This window comes from Chondrus crispus, genomic scaffold (assembly GCF_000350225.1).
Source record: "Chondrus crispus Stackhouse genomic scaffold, scaffold_265, whole genome shotgun sequence".
NCBI classification, from domain to species: Eukaryota; Rhodophyta; class Florideophyceae; order Gigartinales; family Gigartinaceae; genus Chondrus; species Chondrus crispus.
Window position 1 is genome coordinate 83,455 of NW_005179143.1, and position 21,942 is coordinate 105,396.

The following is a 21,942-nucleotide window of genomic DNA, read 5'->3' on the forward strand; positions in this document are numbered from 1 at the left end:
GTGAGCTTCTCAATGTTCCCATTCCAGGGGCTGGTTTTGAGAAGAAAATCTTCCTTGTCGGAACGATCCGCTTTGGATTGTTCGCCAGCGTGGATTACGACCTCTCTCTCATGGCTTCGGCTTCAGCGGTGGCTTCCTTTTCTGGGACTTATGAAACTGGTCAGAAAGTTGAGGTCAGTCTCACCGGGTTTGACACCGAGTCCTTGGCCTCTTCAGGCGAAGGCGGCACTGGTGATCTGGTGTTTACCGGACCGACCGTCGACTTGGATCTGAGCGTGGAGGGATTCGTCGGCCTTCGGCCTGCCATCACGGCCGACCTGTCTCTTCCAATCATCGGCGACGCATCCGCAGAGGTGTGCGCAACTGTCGGCCTGCAGTTGGACGCCAACTATCAAGACCCTGCCTTCCCACCGACGTCCGGGGGGTTAACTCTTGGCACCTGTGATGCTTGTCATTTTGTGGAGGGCACTCTCGACTTGGTGGGCAAAGACTTCACCGTGGAGGGCAAAGTTCCCGTCTTCGGGAGCAAGACCATCGTCATCGACGACCTTTTCCTCGACGAAAATCTTGGCACCGTGTGCGCATTCGAGACGACCTGTCCGACGGAAGCAGGAACGACGGTGGCGCCTCCGACGGTAGCAGGAACGACGGTGGCGCCTCCGACGGTAGCAGGAACGACGGTGGCGCCTCCGACGGTAGCAGGAACGACGGTGGCGCCTCCGACGGTAGCAGGAACGACGGTGGCGCCTCCGACGGTGGCAGCCACGACTGCGGCGCCGCCGACGGTGGCGGTAACTACTCTAGCGCCGCCAACAGTGTCGCCGATGACGACGGCGGCTACTACGGTTGCAGCTACGACAAGCACCGCGGCGACGACCGCGACGGCAGCAGCCCCGGCAACGACCGCTACGACAGCAGCCCCGACAACGGCAGCAATCACGGCCGCCACGACGTTGGCCACGGACCCACCGTCAACGACGATGGCGACGACCCCCCCTACGACAGCGTCACCGGCGACGACGATGATGCCCGCGTCCTGCATGGCCTTCGGTGTCGTCGGAACGTGCGTGCCGACAGGCGAGTGCGCCGCGATGGGCTCGTTCTCCGAGGCAGGGCTGTGCCCTGGACCGGCAGATATCCAGTGCTGCGTGCCAAACTTCGGCGCTTGCTTCTCGGGAGAAACTGGGCGCACGGGGACGTGCACGAAATCGTGCGGTTCGGGGACTGTGGAACTTGGACTTTGCCCTGGCGATGCGTCTATCACATGTTGCCTTTTGTAGTGCTGTAGCTTGTAAAATGGGTTTGTTCCGTCTACGTAAGTGGTTTGGTGAGTGCATTGGAGAGGAATGTTGGCGGATTAAGGGAGGCGACGTCTCCCGGCGATATTCCCTGCCTTGAGATATACGGCACAAGGTGTGACAAATCGCAGGAAGCAGAGGTAATCGCTTCTCAGTCGAACCGATAGCTCGTAGCGGTCAGCGTAAGGGGACGAAGTGTAGAGGCAGAAGCAAGAGAATTGGCGAAGTCAACGCGTGCGTCTCCCCGGGGTCGCCAGATTCCAACGCAGCGTGCTGCCTTTATTTATCAAACCCGAACTGGTGCGGCAACCCGCACTCTCCGCCCGGTGTCGTCCTTGTCAGGCGACGACAGCTGTGCTCAGCTGTGCTGCACCCTACACGCCTCCTGATTAGGTAGACCCGGAGCACTGCTGTGCTGCAGTGGCGCTTTTCGCTCGCTGGTAGGTCCATGGCGTACTTACAGTACTCAGAGGGGGTACGGGTGCGCATTGACGTTAGCTCGTGCAAAGGCTACAAGTTGGTACCCCCCAAAGTTGAACACTGTACTCTGTTGTTGAACAAAACTAAAAGTGAATTTTATTTCCAAGATTTAACATAATGCCAAAAACGATCAGATTTATGGCAATCCTGAAATGTTTAACTCGGCGTAGCTTCGCGCGAAATACAAACAGGACCCTTTTGTCGCCATATTCGGATTTGGCGATGCAATAAAAACCTACATGACGCCGCGCATTGCAAATAAATGCAAACTCGAGCCACCAGCTCATCTCCAAAACCACACACTGGCAGGAATGGGAAGGTTGCGAACAGTATCAAAGGCAGACCGACGCTTTGAAAAGGCCGTCGCTGCGGTCGACAGGCACGGCGCCAGTCGCAGGAAAGCTGCTACAATAGCTAAGAAAGGCGAGGGAGCGAGATGGTTTTGATACTGCGAAGCGGGCGGAAAGGAGTCGGAAGGAGGCAGAAAAAGCCGAAAAGGACGCAATAGCATACGAACGCACAAACATTGCTCGATTAGAATTCGAGAAGCGTTCGCTGCATGCCCGAGCGCTTGTGTACGGCGTCCCGAACGTTTCTGTTCGTCGCATGCCATTGAGACGGCAGTCGGCGCGGAGACTCATTGCTGCGAAACGGGAATTTGCTGCACGGAACGCAGCACAAGACAGTTAACGAAATGGAGTTGACGGATCAGCGCGTGCAGTGTCAGGAAAGACATTCTTGAGTAAACATTTTTGCATTTTGTTTGCACTGGCCAACCATTTGGCTGTTCAATTCTCAGGTGCAATTTTGCATAAATGGGGGTTTCAAACAGGTATATCTTTTCAAATATGACAGCCATGTTGAATCTTCTGCACGCCTATTGGCTCAAGTAGTGTGTACTGGGTAGGATTGTGGTTGAAATGAGACTACAATGGAGACCAGAAGTAAAGCAGAAGATGTTTTCTCATTTATTTTTTTATTCCGTTCAACTTTGGGGGGTACCAACTTGTATGCACCCTGTATCGCAGTCTCAGAGGTGGCTGTGCACTCACCTCTGCGGCAGGCTCGCCACTACGGGATCTATCCTGCCACGCCCCGGGGCATCCTGCCGTAGACATCTCGATCCTTAGCTCGCCTTGCGAGCGCAGGCGCTACAAAGGGCTCCGTCTGAGGCGAACGAAACATGTCCTGTTCAGCGTCGTAGTAATGTGCCAGGCAAAGTCTCCCCTGGAGTATGTTACCCCCTCTCGCCTTCGCGACCTGCCGTGCATAGAACACTGCCCCAGCACTTCTTTGGAGTGCGAGAGGAGGCGCGCTCTCGCAGTTCATCCATTGCGGGCCAATCAGATACCCGTATCCTGTCTCTTACCTTCGTTTAACGCCTTCCTCTACGGTATCTCCTCCGCGAACGAGTCTCTGCGTGGGGAACATCCCGCAAGATGGCAGTCACTTGGCACACCCCCATCACCGCACGTAAAGTTACCATGCGGAAAAAAACGCGTAGGTCTTCTGCCAGTGGAGCACGTTCCGAAAACAATGCAGCCAACGAGGGAGCCGCAACATGAGCCGAACGTGAGCCGAACGTATCTGCACGCATCCAACGAGAAAGCCGCCCACCATGCATGCAACCTCTCTCTCCAGACGCGCCACGACACTCTCGCGAGCATGTGGCACGTGACGCGCCCCGCACACCTCCTCAGCTCACGACGCGCACGGTTCCACGTCAACTCTTCTGCGCCCTGCCACGTACAGTACACGTGCAGCCAATTTCGGGCTGTAGTTAGCCCATATCATTTCATCGCAACAATCTAGCTCCACGTACCCCGCGAGATGTACGCGCGCCTATGCGCCCTTCTGCACCTGTTTTATCTACTGTATAATTGACGTCTGTGCGACGCCCTCGTCGCGGTACGGCCCATGAGAGCAAGGTTACAGCACTATTCTGTACAAGTACTGCACTAGCTTAGACTCAAAGAGGGAGTGATCGTGGCCGGAGAGAATTCCCAGGCTATACTTGGAGATCACGGAACACGAGTAGCCCTCGTTCACATCATGCCACATTTCGTCATCCTCTCCCGGCGCTGTTACGTACCAGTATCCACCCAGTCAACTCGACCGTCTCTCCTACCGGCTGAGGGAGCTGGTAAACAATATAAAACAACCCCAGTCTGCACTCCCCACCTTACGAGCCGTATACCAGTTCCAAGATTTCCCCGGCAAGCACCATGATGTCTCTCGTCGTCTTCCTCCTACTGCTCCTCCCAGCCGTCCTCGCCCATTCGTTGCTCAGCGACCCGCAGAACATTTCCCCGTCGGTAAGTCCAAGCCTTCCGTTCCATGACTCCATGTGCCCCAGCTCCATCTCCCTTCGAACACATCTCTAACCCCTCCCTCTTCCTGCTTCTTTCTTCCTCAGACATGCCGTCTCGGCGGTGAGCCGCAATTTGGCGTGGAAACATGCGCCGGACCATGCGACATGCGCGCCATTGAGGGTGGATATTCCAACTTTGATTCGCCCGACAATCCTGCCGCTGTCTACCAACGCGGGCAGACAGTGCGGATGAAGTATACGCGCAATAACCACGGGCCCGGTGGGTTCATCCGTCTCACGCTCGTCGCACCGGAGAAAATGATGGACAAGAACGCACACGCCAAAAACGCCTTCTATTACACGTGCTGGGGCGCCAACCCGCAGGCCGCGGCCGCGAACGAGATGGAGGCTGATCAATTCGGCTTCAGCTTCGTCGGAAGTGATGGAGAGCAGCACTCGCACCCGAAGGGCTACTACGTGATGGACGTGAAGATCCCGAGCGTGGTGCCGGACGGCAAGTACGTGCTAGGGTGGGTGTGGTATGGCGGCGGCGGCGGCTCAGCCGAGGGCAACGTCCAGCAGGAGCCTACGCCCTATGGGTATTTTGGCGACTACTGGTCGTGCTCGTATGTCGAGATCAGCGGCGGGTCCGCGCTGGAATCGCGACACACGCCGGTGTTTAACAATGATATGAGTGGATATTCGGACGTCGGGTGCATGTCGGCCAACGACGCACCAGGTGTGTGCTCGTACGAGCCGTGCAGGGTGGATTCGGAATACCAAGCCCCGCGGCCTTTCAAGGATGGAAACGTGCCGGAAGACCTGACGCCGGAGCAGTTTGGTGGGGTGTCTCCCGCTGGTAGAGACGCCACGCCTCCGGCAGAGACCGTGACGCCGATGGATGCATCTGCGTCGGAGAACATGACACTTACGCCGACGCCCCCGGCAGAGAGCATGGCGCCAATGCCGACGCCCGCGGCAGAGAGCATGGCGCCAATGCCGACGCCAGCAACAGAGAGCGTGACGCCGATGGGAACCGCTGAGGCGGAGTATATGGCACCAATGGCGACAGGTGAGGTGACGGTGGACAGGGACGGAACCTCGGGGGAAGGGGAGATGGGAAGCTCACTGGACGAGATGATGGTAGTCGGAAAGCGGGCGTGCCGGTGCTTGGTGGCGGGGGAGAGGTGTTGGCGCAAGCTAGCGGGGCTGACGGGCGGGAGGTGCGTGCAGAACTACGCCGCGGAGATGCAACCGGAGGCGTGCGGAGAGGCTTGCTGCTTGTACTGCGCGGAGGGGAGGAAGGGAAGCAGGTGGCTGTGCGCCAAGGAGGAGGTGGGGGCGGTTTGTAGAATATAGCAAACGCGCTTTAGTATTTGATGTGTATAAAAGGCGGTGATCTGGATTGATTGTATGACGGGCGCGCTTCCCGGCTTGCTGGTTCAGGGCGTGCGTGCATTCCGGGAGAAAGGACAGGCACGGGAGAAACCAGCGCCTCGCGAGCGTGCATGTGAGATGCACGAAACAGACTCGCGTGTCTCGTGAGGGGCGAGTGGATCGCGAGGCATTTATTGAATCAGTTATTAGAGAAGAATGAAGGTCAGTTGTCCTGATCTGGCGCGTTGATATGGCGGAAAGATGGGGCGTCGAAACAACAGTACACGTGTCTCGTGTCTGTGCCGTGCCAATCGCAAGATGCAGTTTCTCCTAGTATTGTACATGACCGCAAATAGCTTATCATCCTTGGTCGTCGTTGTCGAGGACGACGTCCGGTCTGCGTCTCAGCTCTCAGCTTTGAAGTTTGTAAAGTATCCTTCAGTAATCCTCCGGTAGACTGCTTTTGCGCGGAACGAAGAAGATACTTATGATTTTTTAAATTGAGTATCGGCTTCCGGCGTTCGGCGTCCGGCGTCCAGTGCTTCTTTATATATTTAACGGATTGTAGCTAGAACTGTCCATACATGCACAGTGGATACTGGACTTATAGAGAAATGACTTGATTACAGTGAACCTGGAAACAAACGGTTGGATGCACTTCTAACGCACTCAGGACACATCCGGGTCACCTTTCTTAAGGGCTGTGAAAACCCTATAAGACACTTCCCTGCCCCCAACGACATATGTGCCGTAGAAGAGCGCACGAGCTGCATCTAATTGTAACTGTTCTTGTTGCCGCATCCCGGTCCTGCTCAGCATCGTTACTGTTGCCTTCAACGTCTGTCGCCCTCTTCCATTTGTCTCCTATTCATAACCCGCACTCAGTCCCCATCTCCACCCCTAGTAAAGCCCACGTGGATCTGCACCCTCCTGCGTCTCGTATGAATCTGCACCCTCGTGTGTCTCGTATGTATATCTAGCACCTCGCCCCTCCTTCTAGCACCTCATCCGTCTATAAAAGCCCGCCCGCATAGGCACACACTCCAACTCTTCCCCCCACAGCCACACCAGCCTCGCATTCTAAGCCACACGCACCCACGCACACACCTCCACCACGAAAAATGTCATTCTTCACAGCCCTCGCCATGTGCACCCTCTTCGCCCTGGCCCACCTCTCCGCGGCCTCCTTCTCCATCCCCTCGCTGGGCCTCGAAACCGCGCCCGGCGTCCGCGCCGGGCTGCGCGACAGCGACTTCCGCATCAACTTCTCGCGCGGCACGCGAATCGAAACCGCAAACTACACCGCCACCATTGCCGACCTGGCCAACTTCCCTGCGCTCGCCGCCCAGGACGTCCAGATGACCGTCATCAGAGTCTCCGTCAAGGCCGGGAGGGACTTGTTCACACATTTCCACCCCAGGGCGTCCGAGACAGTCACCCTGCTCAGGGGCAAGGCTAGTGTCGCTTTCACATTTGAGGGCTTGGGCGATGCCAGGCGTGTTACTAATGCCCTCAGAAAGGGCGAAAGCACCGTGTTTCCGCAGGGGCTGGTCCATGAGACTACTTGCATCAGCAAAAAGGACTGTGTCTTCTTGGCCTTCTTGAACTCAGCGGATCCGGGTATCGTCCCAGTCAGCGTTTAGGGGCATGTAAAACGTCTGGAAGAGACCTTGAGAGGGCGCTCTGTGTAGATTGATTCTTTATTGTCATTCTGCGACACACTTCTCTCAATTAAACATAAAAAGGTGTTTGTCATGACGAACCCCCGTTGAAACCCACCTCTCTGCGCCTTGGTAGCTCGTATGGTCCAGAGCACGGCATCAAACCGGGTGGCGCCTTGGAACGAGCAATGCCCCTAGCCCCAGCAAACACTGCGGTACATTTCCCATTAGCAATCGCGGTACGCAGTGAGAATGAAACTCGAGGTTGTGTTTGCTCTCGATCCGGCTCACGGTCTCGTTATTCAGACCTGCTCCTGTTCAAATGATGATTGGACCACAGTAATCGTGAAACGAGGTAGTACTGTACCCTTGGTACTGTGTGTCTCATGATAGAGATGCGCAAATATCTAAAAATAGAACAACATCAAGATACAGTCAGCTCGCGATAACTGCAGCACCTACAGTACCCAAGTACAGTACTAGGGAGACCACCTAGTCAGTCGGTGACCTGCGGAAATTTTATCCGCAAAACCAGAGTTATGATAAATTTTAACAATGCCAGGCGGTCCCAGCCCTCCTCAAAATACTTTTATTGCATCCACTCAATGCCGCTGTCGTCGGTACACTTTGTGACATCCCACCTTCATCACAATTCGGATCCGTTCATAACCGGGTCTAGTTACGAAGTGAGATGTTTTGCTTGCCTATCCAGCAACCCTCGACAACCGAGTTTCAAAGTGAGGCTTAACAAATCTCAAGTGCTCGCTCGAGCTTCTGTGGACATACGAGGGATTCCCAACCCTTTCAAGTCCCTTCCTGATCGTTCTAGTCATGTCTTATTCATAGGCACTTGTTGCCGTGGCAAACAGTTATGATGGCACGTGATAGCAAATCCACGAACAGTTGGTAGAATCCTTTCGCAAAAATCTCCCAACTACTGGAAAACGCGACAACCTTCAAACAGTACATCACAGAGCAATATTTTACGACACTGCTTTGTCTTCTGTGACCTTGGAGCAGCACTTTCAATACCATCCGTCGAGTTATCCTTGCGCAACGGGACGAGGGATTGCACATTTTACAACGTGTTGCACAGGCGGAGCAGAGACGTTGAAGCGGCCTTTGTCAGTGAGTTTTGTTGCCTTTAAGAATGTAGCCTAGGCCACTAATTGTTTGTGGGGTTCTCCGAGAACCGGAAAGGTCTTCCTTTTGCTACAAACACCTGAACCGCAGCCGTTAGGCACGCATGCAAGCCCTTCAAATGCAGGAGAAAAGGTGTGGCTCGAGTAACTCTACCTGCACGTTTGAGGGAAACAGGTGTACTAGAACCTTATCTATTGCAACTGACTGATTGTGGCGCATTTTTGTGATTGACGTTCGCGGTCCTTCGGAGAAGGAAACATTTCAGGACTTGGAGGAGCAAGTGTCCACATATTCTTATGTTTCATTGCACCCTACGGACGCAATGGGTAAGTAAGTACTGTTGCAGACGTTGCCAGTATATTATCATTGAAGGGAAGCAGGACATACGTCCTGCTGTGTCTTTGTCCTCCTCGAAATCCGCTATAGATGGATTTATTGTGAGGGCAGTGTTGTACACTCTTGAGCACCATACAGCGGCACTCAACTCTGCGTTTTTATTCCCTGGCACTGCAAACGCACTAACTGAGAAGGATACAATACAGTAGCAAAACGGGGGATTGTGGTTCGGGTTTTTAGTTCGGGTGGATCAGGGGTGGGAGAGACGGTTCGGGGCAATGAGGTCTTGGTTTGTTTTAGATCGCCTGTCCAGTGATGTCAGGAGCTTGGCATCTGGCCTATTTATATTCTACGTAAGAGAAGCCTGTTATATGTAGGAGCGAACTGTGCTCCAGAGTCACAGTAGCTGAGAATCTGCGTGCGTCAAGGTGCGTCAATGATCAACTGAGACCAGCACACTGCGCACGTATGATCAGACATAAGATTTGGCCCACCGGACCAATTTTGTAAAGCTGCGACGTCACGTTTTACGTTCACTTTCTTCTGAAACCCCCCTTCGCCAAGGCATTGCTCCCTGTAGCGATGTTGAGATTCTGCAAAGTCAAAGGGGAGCTTGCCAGAGAACATCACCAACTGTAAGGAATCGCAAAGAGGGCTGTCGGGTTTTGTAAGTGGGTCAGCAGTATTGAGACGTCCAGGAATCCGGATCATACTAGCGATCTTCTTAGTTTCAAACTCATACCGAGTGAGGTTCACATCGGAATGAATGGATCTGTCAGTAGCGTTGCAGAATGTAGAGAGGGAGTCGTACAAATCTTTGGAGTCCACAGCCATGACGAGATCAATCTGGATATTCAAAAGCTCTTGGTACGCTTGATCCAACACCTTGCCTTCGTCAATGCCGGAACCAGCTGCAAGAGTTTCAGCGGCGTCAATAGATTTGATGGGGCGACAAGATTTGTGAGAAGACCAGCGTAAGGTGTGGAACGTCGACTTAATATCAATTTTGCCGATGAAAAGACCGGCTATAAAACCAATCTGGCTGCCGTCTCTGTCCTTGAACCTCCCTCCATCTGAGACAGCTAACATACTTAGCGGTAGCTCACCTTGGCCATGAAGACGAGACGTCGTCATCGTGGTGCCTAGCTTCTTGAGTTTGCGAAGCATATTGTTTTGACATATTACAGTCTTCACAAGAGGATCAGGCCGGGGCTGTTGCAAATAGCTGATAGCAAAGGCGCAAAAAGTGCTTGAAGAGCTTCCAATAAATCGAAGAGAACCGATAAGGGATCCATACGTAAACATTTCGACCGCATTTAGTGACTCTTCCAGTTCTTAGCGGCGGGGGGACATCGAATACGGTTCCAATTACATCAATTTCTCATCACCAGAAATTCTAACAGTGCCTTCTTCCTGCGTGATTGTGATTCCATAAAGCATGAAGGTACCAGGTCCAGAGACAATTCTTCCAACCTTATATTTCTGATATATCTGATTATCCAAGCGCTTCAAGTCTTCGTTGGTTCCTGAAAATAAGATGTCATGTACAACTTTGACCGCTACACCCGAATACTGCAAATAGTGCAGGTGAAAATATAGTGCGGGTTCGAAATTAGTGCAGACCGCAGTAAATTATGTTTCTCGCCTATCGCCGATGGCGCAATTACTGCGGTCCGCACTAATTGCAAACCGTACATCTAATAGTGCAGTCTCAGAAGGCAGCCAATTCGCTGTCCTGCGCGCCATTTTTGACAGATACTAACCCAAATCTGGAACAAAACGCCATTGTGGTGTTTCGGTTATGCACATATAAAGGCTTACCTTTTCCATTCTTACATCAAAGCTGCACCCCGCCGTCCGAAAGATCCAGCTTTCGTGTCATGACGGTATCAGCATCTCCTATTATTGCTTCCCTCCAAAATGCCTAACGCCTGCGGAACGAAAGAGACGCAGCTTCAACACAAGAAGCTACTGTAGATGCCCATCATTCCTCTGCGGATCCGCCCACATCTGCCACACTCTAACCCAACTGCGGCCTTCCGGCACCGCCGCCCAACACAGCCGCGCCCTTAGCGGTCCGCACAAGAGCGGTCCAACGTGTGCTTACGCGATCAGATCGCGTTAGGATTGTCAAGTGGATGTCTGAGGAGGTCTCCAGGGCAGGTTCTAATCACATTGCCTCAAAAGCTGTCCGCCAGTTTCCCCATCTGTTCCGTGGCAACGAAAAGGCGAACAATTCTAAGGCAAGTCGCTTATGGAAAGCACGCCTCGAGTACCTTGAAGCAGACGAGAAGACTTGCGTGCCGCACTCAATTACCAGGGTTATAAGCTGTGGCTTCAAAAGGGTATCTAAAGGCCAAGCCTGGCCGCGGTCGGAAGAGGTCTGCTTGGGTAATGGCGCTGCAAGCCGACCTCCTCGAAGAGTTTGACAGGCTTCGAAAAACCGGACTCAAGTTCAATGCCAAGCTGCTCGGGGATCTTGCGAGACAGCTCACAAAAAGTTCTACGAGGGATGAATATTTTCTAAAATGTTTTGATACGTTGTCAAAAAAATTTATTCAGTATATGATCACACCGCGTTGGACCCAGGCATTTATGGAGCGGAACGAAATTGTTAGTCGCGCTCAAACAGGCAAATTGATGATTTCTCCAGGAGAAGCAAGCTTTTATCGAGAAGGAAGTAGCGTATCATCTTGGCTTTGTGGCTCGAGAGTTTCGTTCAGGACGTTTAGATGAGGACGATGTGTCAAATGCTGACGAAACGCCCTTTGTCATCAACATGCACAACCATCGAACGTTGGGAATTTGCGGTGAGGTAAAGTATTCAGACGTAGTGTCTGGAGAGGAAGGGATGAAAATGATTGTACGTATATCTGGTGGAAGGGATGCCAGAATCGAAGCATCAATGATGGTTTTTCAGAACAAGAAGATAATCTACCCAATTCAACGGGTTCCTGACGATGTAGCAGGAGTTTCGTATCGCTCGGGGCCGAAGGGTTGGATGGATCGCGAAGTAATACCGCAGTGGCTGAGGGAACGGAAAGTAATTAAGGCGCTTCGGCACGGCCGGCGTCGTGTTTTGTATATGGACAACTGCAGTGGGCATGGTGAGATTGCGGCAATGTTGGAAGCGTTGAACGAAATAAACACAGAGGTGAGGTTTTTCCCGCCGAACTGTACGGACCTACTGCAGCCCGCCGATTCCTTTGTGATACAAAAGCTAAAAGATGCTTGGCGTTGTCGCTGGGACCAGCACAAAATGGAGCGCATAATGGCGGGTGACTTTAAGGCTTCTTCTGGCAAGTTGCCTAATCCAGGCAAGCACTACTTTCTGGAGCTTGCCACAGCTGTTGTTCGGGATGTTAACGCACAACGCGACAGCGAGGGTCTAACCTACGCACGGAAAGCCATGATCAGATGTGGCTTAGCGCTCAACACAAATGGGCAGTGGGAGGAAAGACAATTGTTTCCCAAGCTACAGAACATAATTCAGAGGCATCGAAACCATTTTGAGGGAGCTCCTGTGATTGCGAATGAGGGCCAGGTGGCTGGCGAAGGCGCGTTGAGATATCCAGTACCCTTACACAATAAAAATCTCAACTCTTCTGATTGGTCCAGATTGCATTCGGTATTACAGACAGAATTAGGGTAGACCGCACTATTAAGAACAGAATTATTTACTGCGGACCGCACTAATAAGGGAAATGACTTAATTAGTGCGGTATCAATATTAGTGCGGACCGCAGTAAATACCGTCACCTCGGCTTCGAATTGGCGTTCCAAAATAGTGCAGACCGCACTATTTGCAGTATTCGGGTGTAGTGTCCATCCGACCAGCCCTTGTTCTCATATGAGGACAGCTCTTTTTTTGGCAAAAATATATACATTAAATTGAACATTCAAAAAGCTACCTTAAGCACAATTTCTTTAACGTGCCTGTTTTCGGCAATAGCATCTTGCAGAACACCGGAATAGCAGCTTTGAATGTGCGAAAAGCTTAACAAGTATAATGCAGATTGAGTACTAAGTTGCCTTTTTGAACTGGCATATTTGGTTTCGAAGTTATTTTACATGCGGTTTTAGGGTGGTTTAAAAAAGCTTCTTTTTCAGACAATCTAAAAACGAACACAGAGAACATGCAATTCTCACAAAGTTCTTTCTGGTCCCAAGTCAGAAGTCAAGTACGGTGGCGGAGGTATCATTTTCTTTCTGGTCGGGGAAGCGGAAGTCAAGAATAAAATAGGTCGAATACCGTCCTCATATGAGGACAAATGTCCTCACATGAGGACAATGGTCCGATAGACACTAGGAGTGCAAGTTGTCCATCTCGCTTCATGAAGAAGAACTGAGGGACGTACACAAGCTGCTTGAAGCCGAGGGTGCGGAGGAATGTTGCCCTGTGCTGTTGCCATTTCGCGTTAGCATTAACGAGTCCATATGCAGCAGTGAGAAGCAGTCAATAAAAACCACGTCAGGAACACTCTGGTGGCGGTACGACATATACGTCACGTTCAGCAGCACCTGTCTGAAGGAAGGCGGACTTGATGTAAACCTTGGTCAAAGACAACTGAAAGGTCACACAAAGGGAAAGTAAAACTCGGAAGCCAACGGGAAGACAAGTCTGAGAATCAGTCTTCAGTTGGTCTTTGTTCTTGTCCTTATTGCCGTGGGGGATTATTCTGGCCTTGCGCATCCGCGATACGTCATCAAGGGTCTTGATTTGTATAGAACATGGGTGGAAATAACTTTGGCTTCTTTTGGCACTCGAGAGACATAAACGACTTTTGTTTCCTTTCTGAAATTGTCCTGTTCCTTCTTGTATGCATTTATTAATGCAAAAGTAAATTAGCAGTCGGCTTGATGCAGCAAGAACTCTTTGGAGTGAAACATGTCAAAGTACTGATCGGGAACATGCTTCTCCTGGCTGGTAAGTTCTATTCCAGGCGAGAGTTCGACTTCGTGCGCCATCAGAGAGTTTTGTTGGCGAGTGGTCATTCCGTGCACGCTGACGGGGGCTTCGGAGCTGTTTGGTTCCGGTTCCGGTTCCGATGAAGTGTGGTGCAGTGTAAGATGCATCTTGTTGAAGTACGTACAGAAGACGAACTCGTCGTTCTCCTCCCAAAACGAAGTTGGTCCTTGAACAGCAGCTTCGTCATCACCTCCCGGTTCGTCGCGCGTCCGTACGCGCGGCCTTGTTCTTGATTCGGCTTGGTTCCGTGTCGTCACGAATACATGGACGGCCTGATGACCACAGCTCGCTGTACAAACGTGGTTCGTTCGATACGTCTCGAACGGTCGTGCCCCCGTCGAAGGTGGGGATGTGGTCGTCCACCTCGACGGTGGGGCGAGGGTCGTCAGCCACCTTTGGTGACACGAGGCGTGACAGGGCATCCGGCACCTGATGCACGCGCCCGGGGCAGTACTGCATGGTCAAGTTGTATTCAGCCAGACGTAGTCTCCACCGGTAAGTCTGCCGGAACTCTCCGTGAGGACATGAGCCACCTCAGCGCGTCGTGATCGGTTCGCACGGTGAACTTCGTGCCTTCGACGTATGACCGTAGTGTGCTGACGGCCCACACTACGGCGAAGCACTCGCTCTCCGTAGCGCTGTAGCTGCGCTCGCTGTCGCTCAGAGAGTAGGACCAATAGCCCACGGGGCGCTAACCATTTGGCTGGTCGTGCTCTTGGAGCAGCGTGCAGCCTAGCTGATAGGCACACGCATCCTTTCCGATCATTTACGGACGGCCGTACCGCGGAAGGGCGAGGATCGGCGGAGCAGTCATGCACTGCTTAAGGTTTTCGAACGATTGATATTGCGCCTCCGTGGGGTTGTAGAAGTCAGGATCCGAATCCTTGCGCGTCATGTCCTTCAGAGGACGCACTATCTTCGCGAACCCCTTAACGAATCGGCGGTATACGTTACACGCCCCAAGGAACGCGCGCACCTGCGCCAACGTCCTCGGGAACGTGAACGTCTTCAAGGCGTCGGTCGCCGTATCGGCCACGCTCCACTTACCAGGGGAAATGACGTGCCCCAGGTAGTGAACCTTCGGCTGGAAGAAGTTACACTTCTTGAGCTTGAGGGAGATTCCGGCACTCCGCAGCAAGCTCAAGCCAGTGTCGAGATGCTTCGCGTGTTCTCCGTGCGTACGTGAGAACACGATGACATCATCCAGGTAGACGAGGTATATTTGTCAGCGAACGCGTGAGAGAATAATGTCTAGTGCGCGTTGGAAGGTGGCCGGTGCCCCTTTTAGTCCGAACGGCATTCGCAGGTGGCGAAACGTGCCCATGTGCGTCGTAAACGTGGTCTTATCCCGGTCCTTCGGAGCGCCCGGGATCTGCCAATACCCGGAATTGCAGTCCAACGTGGTGAAGACGGCTGCATCTCCGAGCGAGTCGATTCAGTCGTCCATACGAGGCAATGGATACGAATCCGCTGCAGATTTTGCGTTGAGACGCCGGTAATCCACGCAGAACCGAGAAAGGCGTCTTTCTTCAGTACGAGCACCGCTGGGGACTCCCACTCGCTGCTCGCGGGTTCGATAACCCCTGCGTTCAACATCTTGTTGACCTCCTTCGCGACCATTTCGCGCATCTCGGGCCCCTTACGGTAGGGCATCGAGCGTATTGGCTTTGGACGCGGTTCGAGGGCTATGCGGTTTTCCGTCGCTCGGATAGTTCCTAACGCACCGCCCCACAGACCCGAGTGCTTAGAGAGCATCTCGAGTACGTGGCCGCCGAGCTTGTCATCATCGATATATGACAAATCGATTTCTTCTTCCCAATCCGTCGGTGGATTTTTGGGATTCTTTTTCTGCGGGGGTACAGTGCCCACCGCCGTCGGTTGCTCTTGAGGTGGCCGTTCGTCCATGTCGACCTCTCCGTTACCCACGTTTGTCTTATCGTCGGAGTTGGATCGGCCATCTCGTACCTCTCTGACTTGATCGGTCAAATCGGTCAGGTGTAGCGCTCGCGCGATCCCCTCGGCGACACTACGATCGGGCGTGAGGATCGCTAGGGTTTTGCGCTTCGCGTATCTTACGACGGTGTGCTTCGGAAGCCTTTCCCGTCGCGAGAAGTTCGCGACAAGGACGTCGAAGGTCTGATTCGGCAGTACCTCGACGACGCCGTTCGTCAGCCTCACTCCATGTCTGTGTTAGAGTGACGGCTTCGGCTCCATGAATACGAGGCCCCTCCCCGCGGTAGTGACATGCATTCGGGCCTGCGACCTCGCGGGGATGGTGACCCAGCAGGCGATTTCGATCGTCTGTGGGGCCTTCTCACGTGCCTCCGGTCGACTTGTTTGGCGTCCGTGTTGCCTGGTAGGGGGAGTCGGCTCACCCTTCCCATCGACTATGGACATGGGGCCACCGTGACGAAGCTCGAGCCTCTGTCCGTCGATGTCGATGCTGCGTACGTGAGCATCGGTGAACGCGGTCCCAAGTAGAACGGGAACAACGAACTGTTCGGCCACCACGAATGGTATACGGAACGTCTTGTTCCGTAACCGGACTGCAAGGCGGAAGACCGCCGTGAGTCAAGCGGGTTACTGTTCGCCCCAACCAGTCAAGGTAATGGCGCGTCCCGTATTACGTAGCTGGTTCAGTCGGGAGGAAGGTCGGCCTTCCTCACAAATTTATACCCCGAGCACGTATCGACGGTGATCGTGTGGGGTTTGAAGGCATTGCCTCCGGTGGCCACGGAGCCCAGGACGTTATAGGTTTTTGACTTCATTAGGCATACGATGCCATCGACCACGTTAGGGGCGACCTTATCGGCGAGGTCGTTCGGCCGTTGTCGTCGCCTTCGGTTCTGGCCCCTCTTGCGTTTCCTTCTACCCCAGTCGTGTGGCTTCCACGGATCAGTGACCCCCCTCCGGATGCTCGAGTCCGTACGAGGCGGACCTCTCTCCAGCAACCTTGGGCTCACGTGAGCCAGGGTTTCGTTGTCGTCACCCCCGTCGCGTTCGTTGCACATCACTGGGACGTCGGGTTTCCCGGTGATGGTCTCTCCTGACGTCGGGGTTACGGAGTCCTCGACGTTTGTCCCCTCCTGTATCGGCACTGCAGCTCCCGTGCTTGCCTTCGATAGCGGGGGATATATTATCGGAAAATACCCCCCGTGCCCTAGGCGAGCACGCGGGGTCCGGTCTAGTTCGTGGAGACAAGACGGCTCACGCGACCGCGTGTAAGTAACAATCTTTACCATTTTTCGAACTACCCGTGCTATCGGAGATAACCTCCTGGCTATCGGTGGCCAGTTCTTCTTCGGGTCCTTGGCCGCTTTGGTCGGTGTAGTATAACCCCCCCCTGGGGCTTTTTAGTTAGATTAGATCAACAACGGGATCCAATACTGTAGAGCCCGATGCTCTACAGTACTACTGCGGGTGGCCACGTGTACCCCTCGGGTACAGGGGGCACGCGTGCACACGTGTACACGTGTACCGCGCGGGACGGAAGCGCGCGCACACACGTGTACTGTCAGCCCCGATGGCTGACAGTATTACAGTGTCGACCGACCGCTACAGTACATCGGTACTGTACTATTATGATAGGTTATTATGTACATTAAATATGGAGCGGACCGGCGGGGCTGGAGGAGGACAAGCACGGACTTGTCACCCACCGACCGTCAAGGTCCGACTGCCCGCTTATTCTAAGGTAGCGCTCGCTAACTACCTTAGAGCGGCACCGAGCGCGGGTTGAGGACGCGCGCGGTACGCCCGCGAGCCGGCTCCGCCTCCGCCCGTCGGTACTGGATCGTCACCCAGTACCGCGCCGGGGCGTCGAGGCGTCGAACCGCTCGCGCGTACCGGCGTCCTCCCCGTTCCCGCTCTACCACGCTACCCGGGCCCACTGCCCGGTGCCGTTAGCTGGTGTCCCGCTTCACCCCCGTCTTCCCGTTCGGACGGGGTCTACGTCGAGCTGTGCATACACCCCTCTCCGTTGGGGGTGTTTATGCTACAGTGGTCTCCCGACCTAGAAGACCCTGGAGTCCGATCTCTGAGAAGACTTCCGCTTCCGTCCGCGAACCGATCGCGTCGAGATGAGCCAAGAGTTTGAGCCCTCGATCCGCTCCGAAGCGGCGGATCTGAGTCCGGCCGCTGTGCAGTCCCCATCCGCCCCGTCGGGCGACGGCGACGCAGGTCCTCGTGACCGCGAACCGTCGCTCGGTTCCTCCGAGGAAAGAGCGGCGGCGATGTTCGAACGCATAGCCGAATGCATCGAGGAAGTCCGTACTTCCCTTCGGATCGATGTATCGGACCATGTATACACTCGATGTATGGCCGAACTCCGCTCCCTGCGTGAAGGGAGGTTCGATAGAGTGACGCAGTCCTTAGAGAATCTCCGAGCACTGATCGACGAGTTACACTCGCGGATCGTGCTCGTCGAAGACTCCCGTTTCGCCTCGCCCGGACCGTCCGGGCAAGGTCGTCCTGAGAGGCCGACCTCGGTGAGACGACCCGAGGACCGAACCTCTCCGTCCGCAGAGCAATTGGGTGCGTTCGCGCATCTCTCCGCTGAGCTCGACGCCACTCGTCGGCGTGCTCGTGACATGGAACGTACCATGGCCGAAAGGCTACCCGGTGCCCCCTCGAGAGGGCCCGGTGGTACCGTACCTCCGAGCGCCGCCGCCCCCGAGGGTTGGCGTCCGACTGGTGCCGCTACCAGTCGGACTGCAGAGGGAAGCCGTCCTCCGATAGACGCGAACTTCGCGCCTGAGACCCAAGCCTTGCCGCCTATCGCCGGAAGTAGGCGGCAAGTGGACCGCGTATCGTACGCGGACGAAAAGGACCGTGGAGGAGCCGCCCGCGGGTCCGGATAACCGATGTTCTCCGTCGATCCCCGCTGGGGCGGCTACCCGCCGGCGAGTTACGCCGAGCATCCAGGTCCGGTAGACGTCCGTACCCTACCGGTTACCTCCTTCGGCACGCTGGGTCCCGCTGAACCCGAGCTCGAGCCGGTACATACGATGATCCAAGAGTTCAGCGCCGTTGCTGACTATCGTATGTACCGCTTGGATAACACCTCGAGGCTCGTTACCTCGGGTGACGCGGGACGGATCGCGAAGTACGTCCAACGCTGTCGTGGGATCCGTCCCACGATGCGCAGCTTCGACGGTACCGACCCGATCCAGCTGCTGCCGTTTTTGAAGGATATCCGAATCACCTTCAACTCGCAACACTTGACCGAAGGTGTTGCGGTACGAGTCCTCGCGCACTTCCTCGAGCGCGACGCGGAGCGCCTGTATACGAGTTATACGATGCGTGGCCTCCGCTCCGGCCAGCTCCACGACGACGTGAGCTGGCCGGGGCTCGTGAATCAATTCTTAAAACGCTACCCCACGGACGACGTGTTAGGTGAAGCGTACGACGCTGTCGCTACGGCGCGACAGCAATCGCATGAGACGGAAAGCACGTTTGCTGACCGACTCGAGACTGCCGCGTTCCGATGCACGGCAGTCTTCTCCGAACAGTCCCTCGCGCACTACTTCGTGAGGGGACTTGCACCGGCAACCCGTGCCGCAGTATCCGAAACTGTGCAAAGGCTGCCAGGCAGTCAGAAGACAGATCTTCCGACCATCCGCCGTATCGCCACGGCGGAAGGTACAACGTACCGCGCTCGGCGCGGTTTACCTCTGCCGGATTCGAAACCGGCAGGGAAGGCTGGCGGGACTACGAAGTCCGCCGCGACAAGTTCGCCCGCCTCCACCCTCCATATAGGGGGGGGAGGGGTGGCAGGCCGACCCTGTCCTCATTACGCAAGGAGCAGGGCCCATGGGGGCACGAACCCCCTCACCGATGTCGACCGGAACGACATCGAGTTACGCGACCGCCTTCGCGGCCACTCCAAGAGTGGCAAGGGGTACGGACCCCCGGGTCGCAGAGCTCGACATATCGAGCCGAGATGCAGGAGGCGAAGCGCCTCGCGTGCCCCTCCTCACCGATGAGGAGGCGCGGCACGCGGCGACCTTCGCCTCAACGGACTGCAGCGCGTACGTGTGCTGGCTATGCCGTACGTACGGGCATGCCATGTACGCGTGCCCGTTCCTGTCGCCGGAACAACGAATGTTCACGGCGTACAGGAACTACCGCTACCAGATGGAGACGCGCCCCGGTGCGCGCAATCTCCTCCGGCAAGCGGTGGGCGAGAGCCGTCCCCCGCGTCAAGGGTTCCCGAACCGATCGGGTGGGGGCGCACGCTTCGCCCCCCGTGGAGGCGGGTACCGTCGTAACGAAGTCGATCGTCGGGATCGACCCGCCTATCGCCAGGCGGACACAAGGTACCCCCGACAAGGAGAAAGAGGGGACCGAGACCGTTCTCAGTTACCCCAACAGGTACAAAATGCGATAATGTACCTGCAAGACTGGGTAGAGGATCCGTACCCTCTACCCACGGAGGGTCACGAAGGAGAGCCGACTCGCTTCGTCCCCCATATCCTGCGACGACCGGACGCCGCAGGTCAAGGCCCGGAAGTACCGGAGTACTTCGCCAAGGCCGCCGAGCCGCAGTGGGGGAATCGTCCCGACCCACGCGACCGGCTACCGGAAGAGGACCTGGCCGTCGATAGCCAGGAGGTTAGCTCCGATAGCACGGGTAGTTCGAAAAAAGGGTAAAGACGGTTACGTACACGCGGTCGCGTGAGCCGTCTTTTCCCCACGAACTAGACCCGACCCCGCGTGCTCGCCAAGGACACGGGGGGGATTGTCCGATAATACATCCCCCGCTTCCGGAGGCGGGCACGGGAGCTCCTGTAATGCCGATACAGGAGGGAGCGCACGTCGAGGCCTCCGAAGGCCCGACGTTAGGAGAACAAGACACCGGGACAGCCGACGTCCCGGTGAGGCGTAACGATGGCGACGGGGGCAACGACGACCGAAAAGATTCGGTCGACCCCCCGACTCCCGCGAGCCCAAGGTCGCCGGAGAAAGGTCCGTGTCGTACGGATTCGAGTAATCCAAGGGGCGTCACTGATCCGCGGACGCCCCAAGGAAGGGGGAGAAGGAAACGCAAGCGGGGCCAGCACCGAAATCGAGGGCCCCGGCGGAACGACCTCACCGATAAGGTCGCCCCGAAGGTTGTCGACGGCGTCATTTGCCTTCTGACGTCGAAGATCTACAACGTCCTCGGCTCGATAGCCACAGAGGGAAATGCATTTAAACCCCGCACGATCGCCGTTGATACGTGCTCGGGGTATAATCTGGTGAGGAAGGCCGACCTTCCCCCCGATTGGACGCGTTACGTCGTGCACGACGCACCTCTGCCACGATTGGCAGGCGTGAATAGCAACCCCCTCAAGCTTTCGGCCGTCGTCCGCCTGGCGGTGCGGTTGAGGAACACGGTGTTCCGAATTCCGTTCGTAGTTGCGGACCAGCTCGCCGTGCCGGTCCTTCTCGGCACGGCCTTCATCGATACGCACGTGCGATGTATCGACATCGAGGCTCAACGAATGGAGCTACGCCAAGGCGGTTCCGTCGCCATCGTCGACGGAAAGGGGGAGTCGACTCCTCCTACCAGGCGACACGGGCGACACACGGGTCGGCCAGACGTACGCGAGGAGGCCCCGCAAGCGATCCGAATCGCCCGCTGGGTTACCATCCCCGCGATGTCACAAGCCCGCGTGCGTGTGACAACCGCGGGGAGGGGCCTCGTGTTCCTGGAACCCAAGCCCTCACTCCAACACCGACATGGAGTGAGGCTGACGAATGGCGTCGCGGAGGTCCTACCGAATCAGACCTTCGACGTCATCGTCGCGAATTTCTCACGACGAGAAAGAAGGCTTCCGAAGCACACCGTCGTGGGATACGCGAAGCGCAACCCCCTCGCGATCCTCACTCCCGAACGTAAGGTCGCCGAGGGGATCGCGCACGCGCTACACCTGACCGACTTGACCGATCAAGTCGGTGGGGTAGGAGTTGGCCGATCCAACTCCGACGATGAGACCACCGCCGGGGGCAGGGGGGTCGACCCGGCCGAACGGTCACCTTTAGGCCAACCGACGGCGAGGGGTACTGTACTCCCCCAGCAAAAGGATCCCGAAAATCCACCGATGGATTGGGAAAAAGAGATCGACCTGTCATACATCGATGATGACAAGCTCCGTGGCCACGTGCTCGAGATGCTCCGTAAGCACTCGAGTCTGTGGAGCGGTGCGCTTGGAACGATCCAAGCCACCGAGCACCGCATCCCCCTCGAACCGGGAACGAAACCGATTCGTTCTATGCCCTATCGGAAGGGCCCGGCCATGCGCGAAATGGTCGCGAAGGAGGTCAACAAGATGTTGAACGCAGGGGTTATCGAACCCGCGAGCACCGAGTGGGCGTCCCCGGTGG

At 55.5% G+C, this 21,942-nt stretch overlaps 4 protein-coding genes; 3 read left to right on the plus strand and 1 right to left on the minus strand.

The window, feature by feature from the left end:
• The first annotated feature begins 2,984 nt into the window (after positions 1-2,984).
• Positions 2,985-3,590, plus strand: CHC_T00005028001 (hypothetical protein). Its single transcript, XM_005716374.1, has one exon. It carries the CDS (start codon positions 2,985-2,987, stop codon positions 3,588-3,590), a length of 606 nt encoding a protein of 201 aa, XP_005716431.1.
• Positions 3,591-3,611: 21 nt separating this feature from the next.
• Positions 3,612-4,249, minus strand: CHC_T00005029001 (hypothetical protein). XM_005716375.1 is given in 2 exon segments: positions 3,612-4,027; positions 4,028-4,249. The coding sequence occupies 1 exon segment, from the start codon at positions 4,247-4,249 to the stop codon at positions 4,028-4,030; it is 222 nt and encodes a 73-aa protein (XP_005716432.1). The 3' UTR covers positions 3,612-4,027.
• Positions 4,250-4,254: 5 nt separating this feature from the next.
• CHC_T00005030001 (hypothetical protein) lies at positions 4,255-5,448 on the plus strand. Its single transcript, XM_005716376.1, has one exon. It carries the CDS (start codon positions 4,255-4,257, stop codon positions 5,446-5,448), a length of 1,194 nt encoding a protein of 397 aa, XP_005716433.1.
• Positions 5,449-6,824: 1,376 nt separating this feature from the next.
• Positions 6,825-7,244, plus strand: CHC_T00005031001 (hypothetical protein). XM_005716377.1 is given in 2 exon segments: positions 6,825-7,109; positions 7,110-7,244. 1 exon segment carries the CDS (start codon positions 6,825-6,827, stop codon positions 7,107-7,109), a length of 285 nt encoding a protein of 94 aa, XP_005716434.1. The 3' UTR covers positions 7,110-7,244.
• The last annotated feature ends 14,698 nt before the right edge of the window (positions 7,245-21,942 follow it).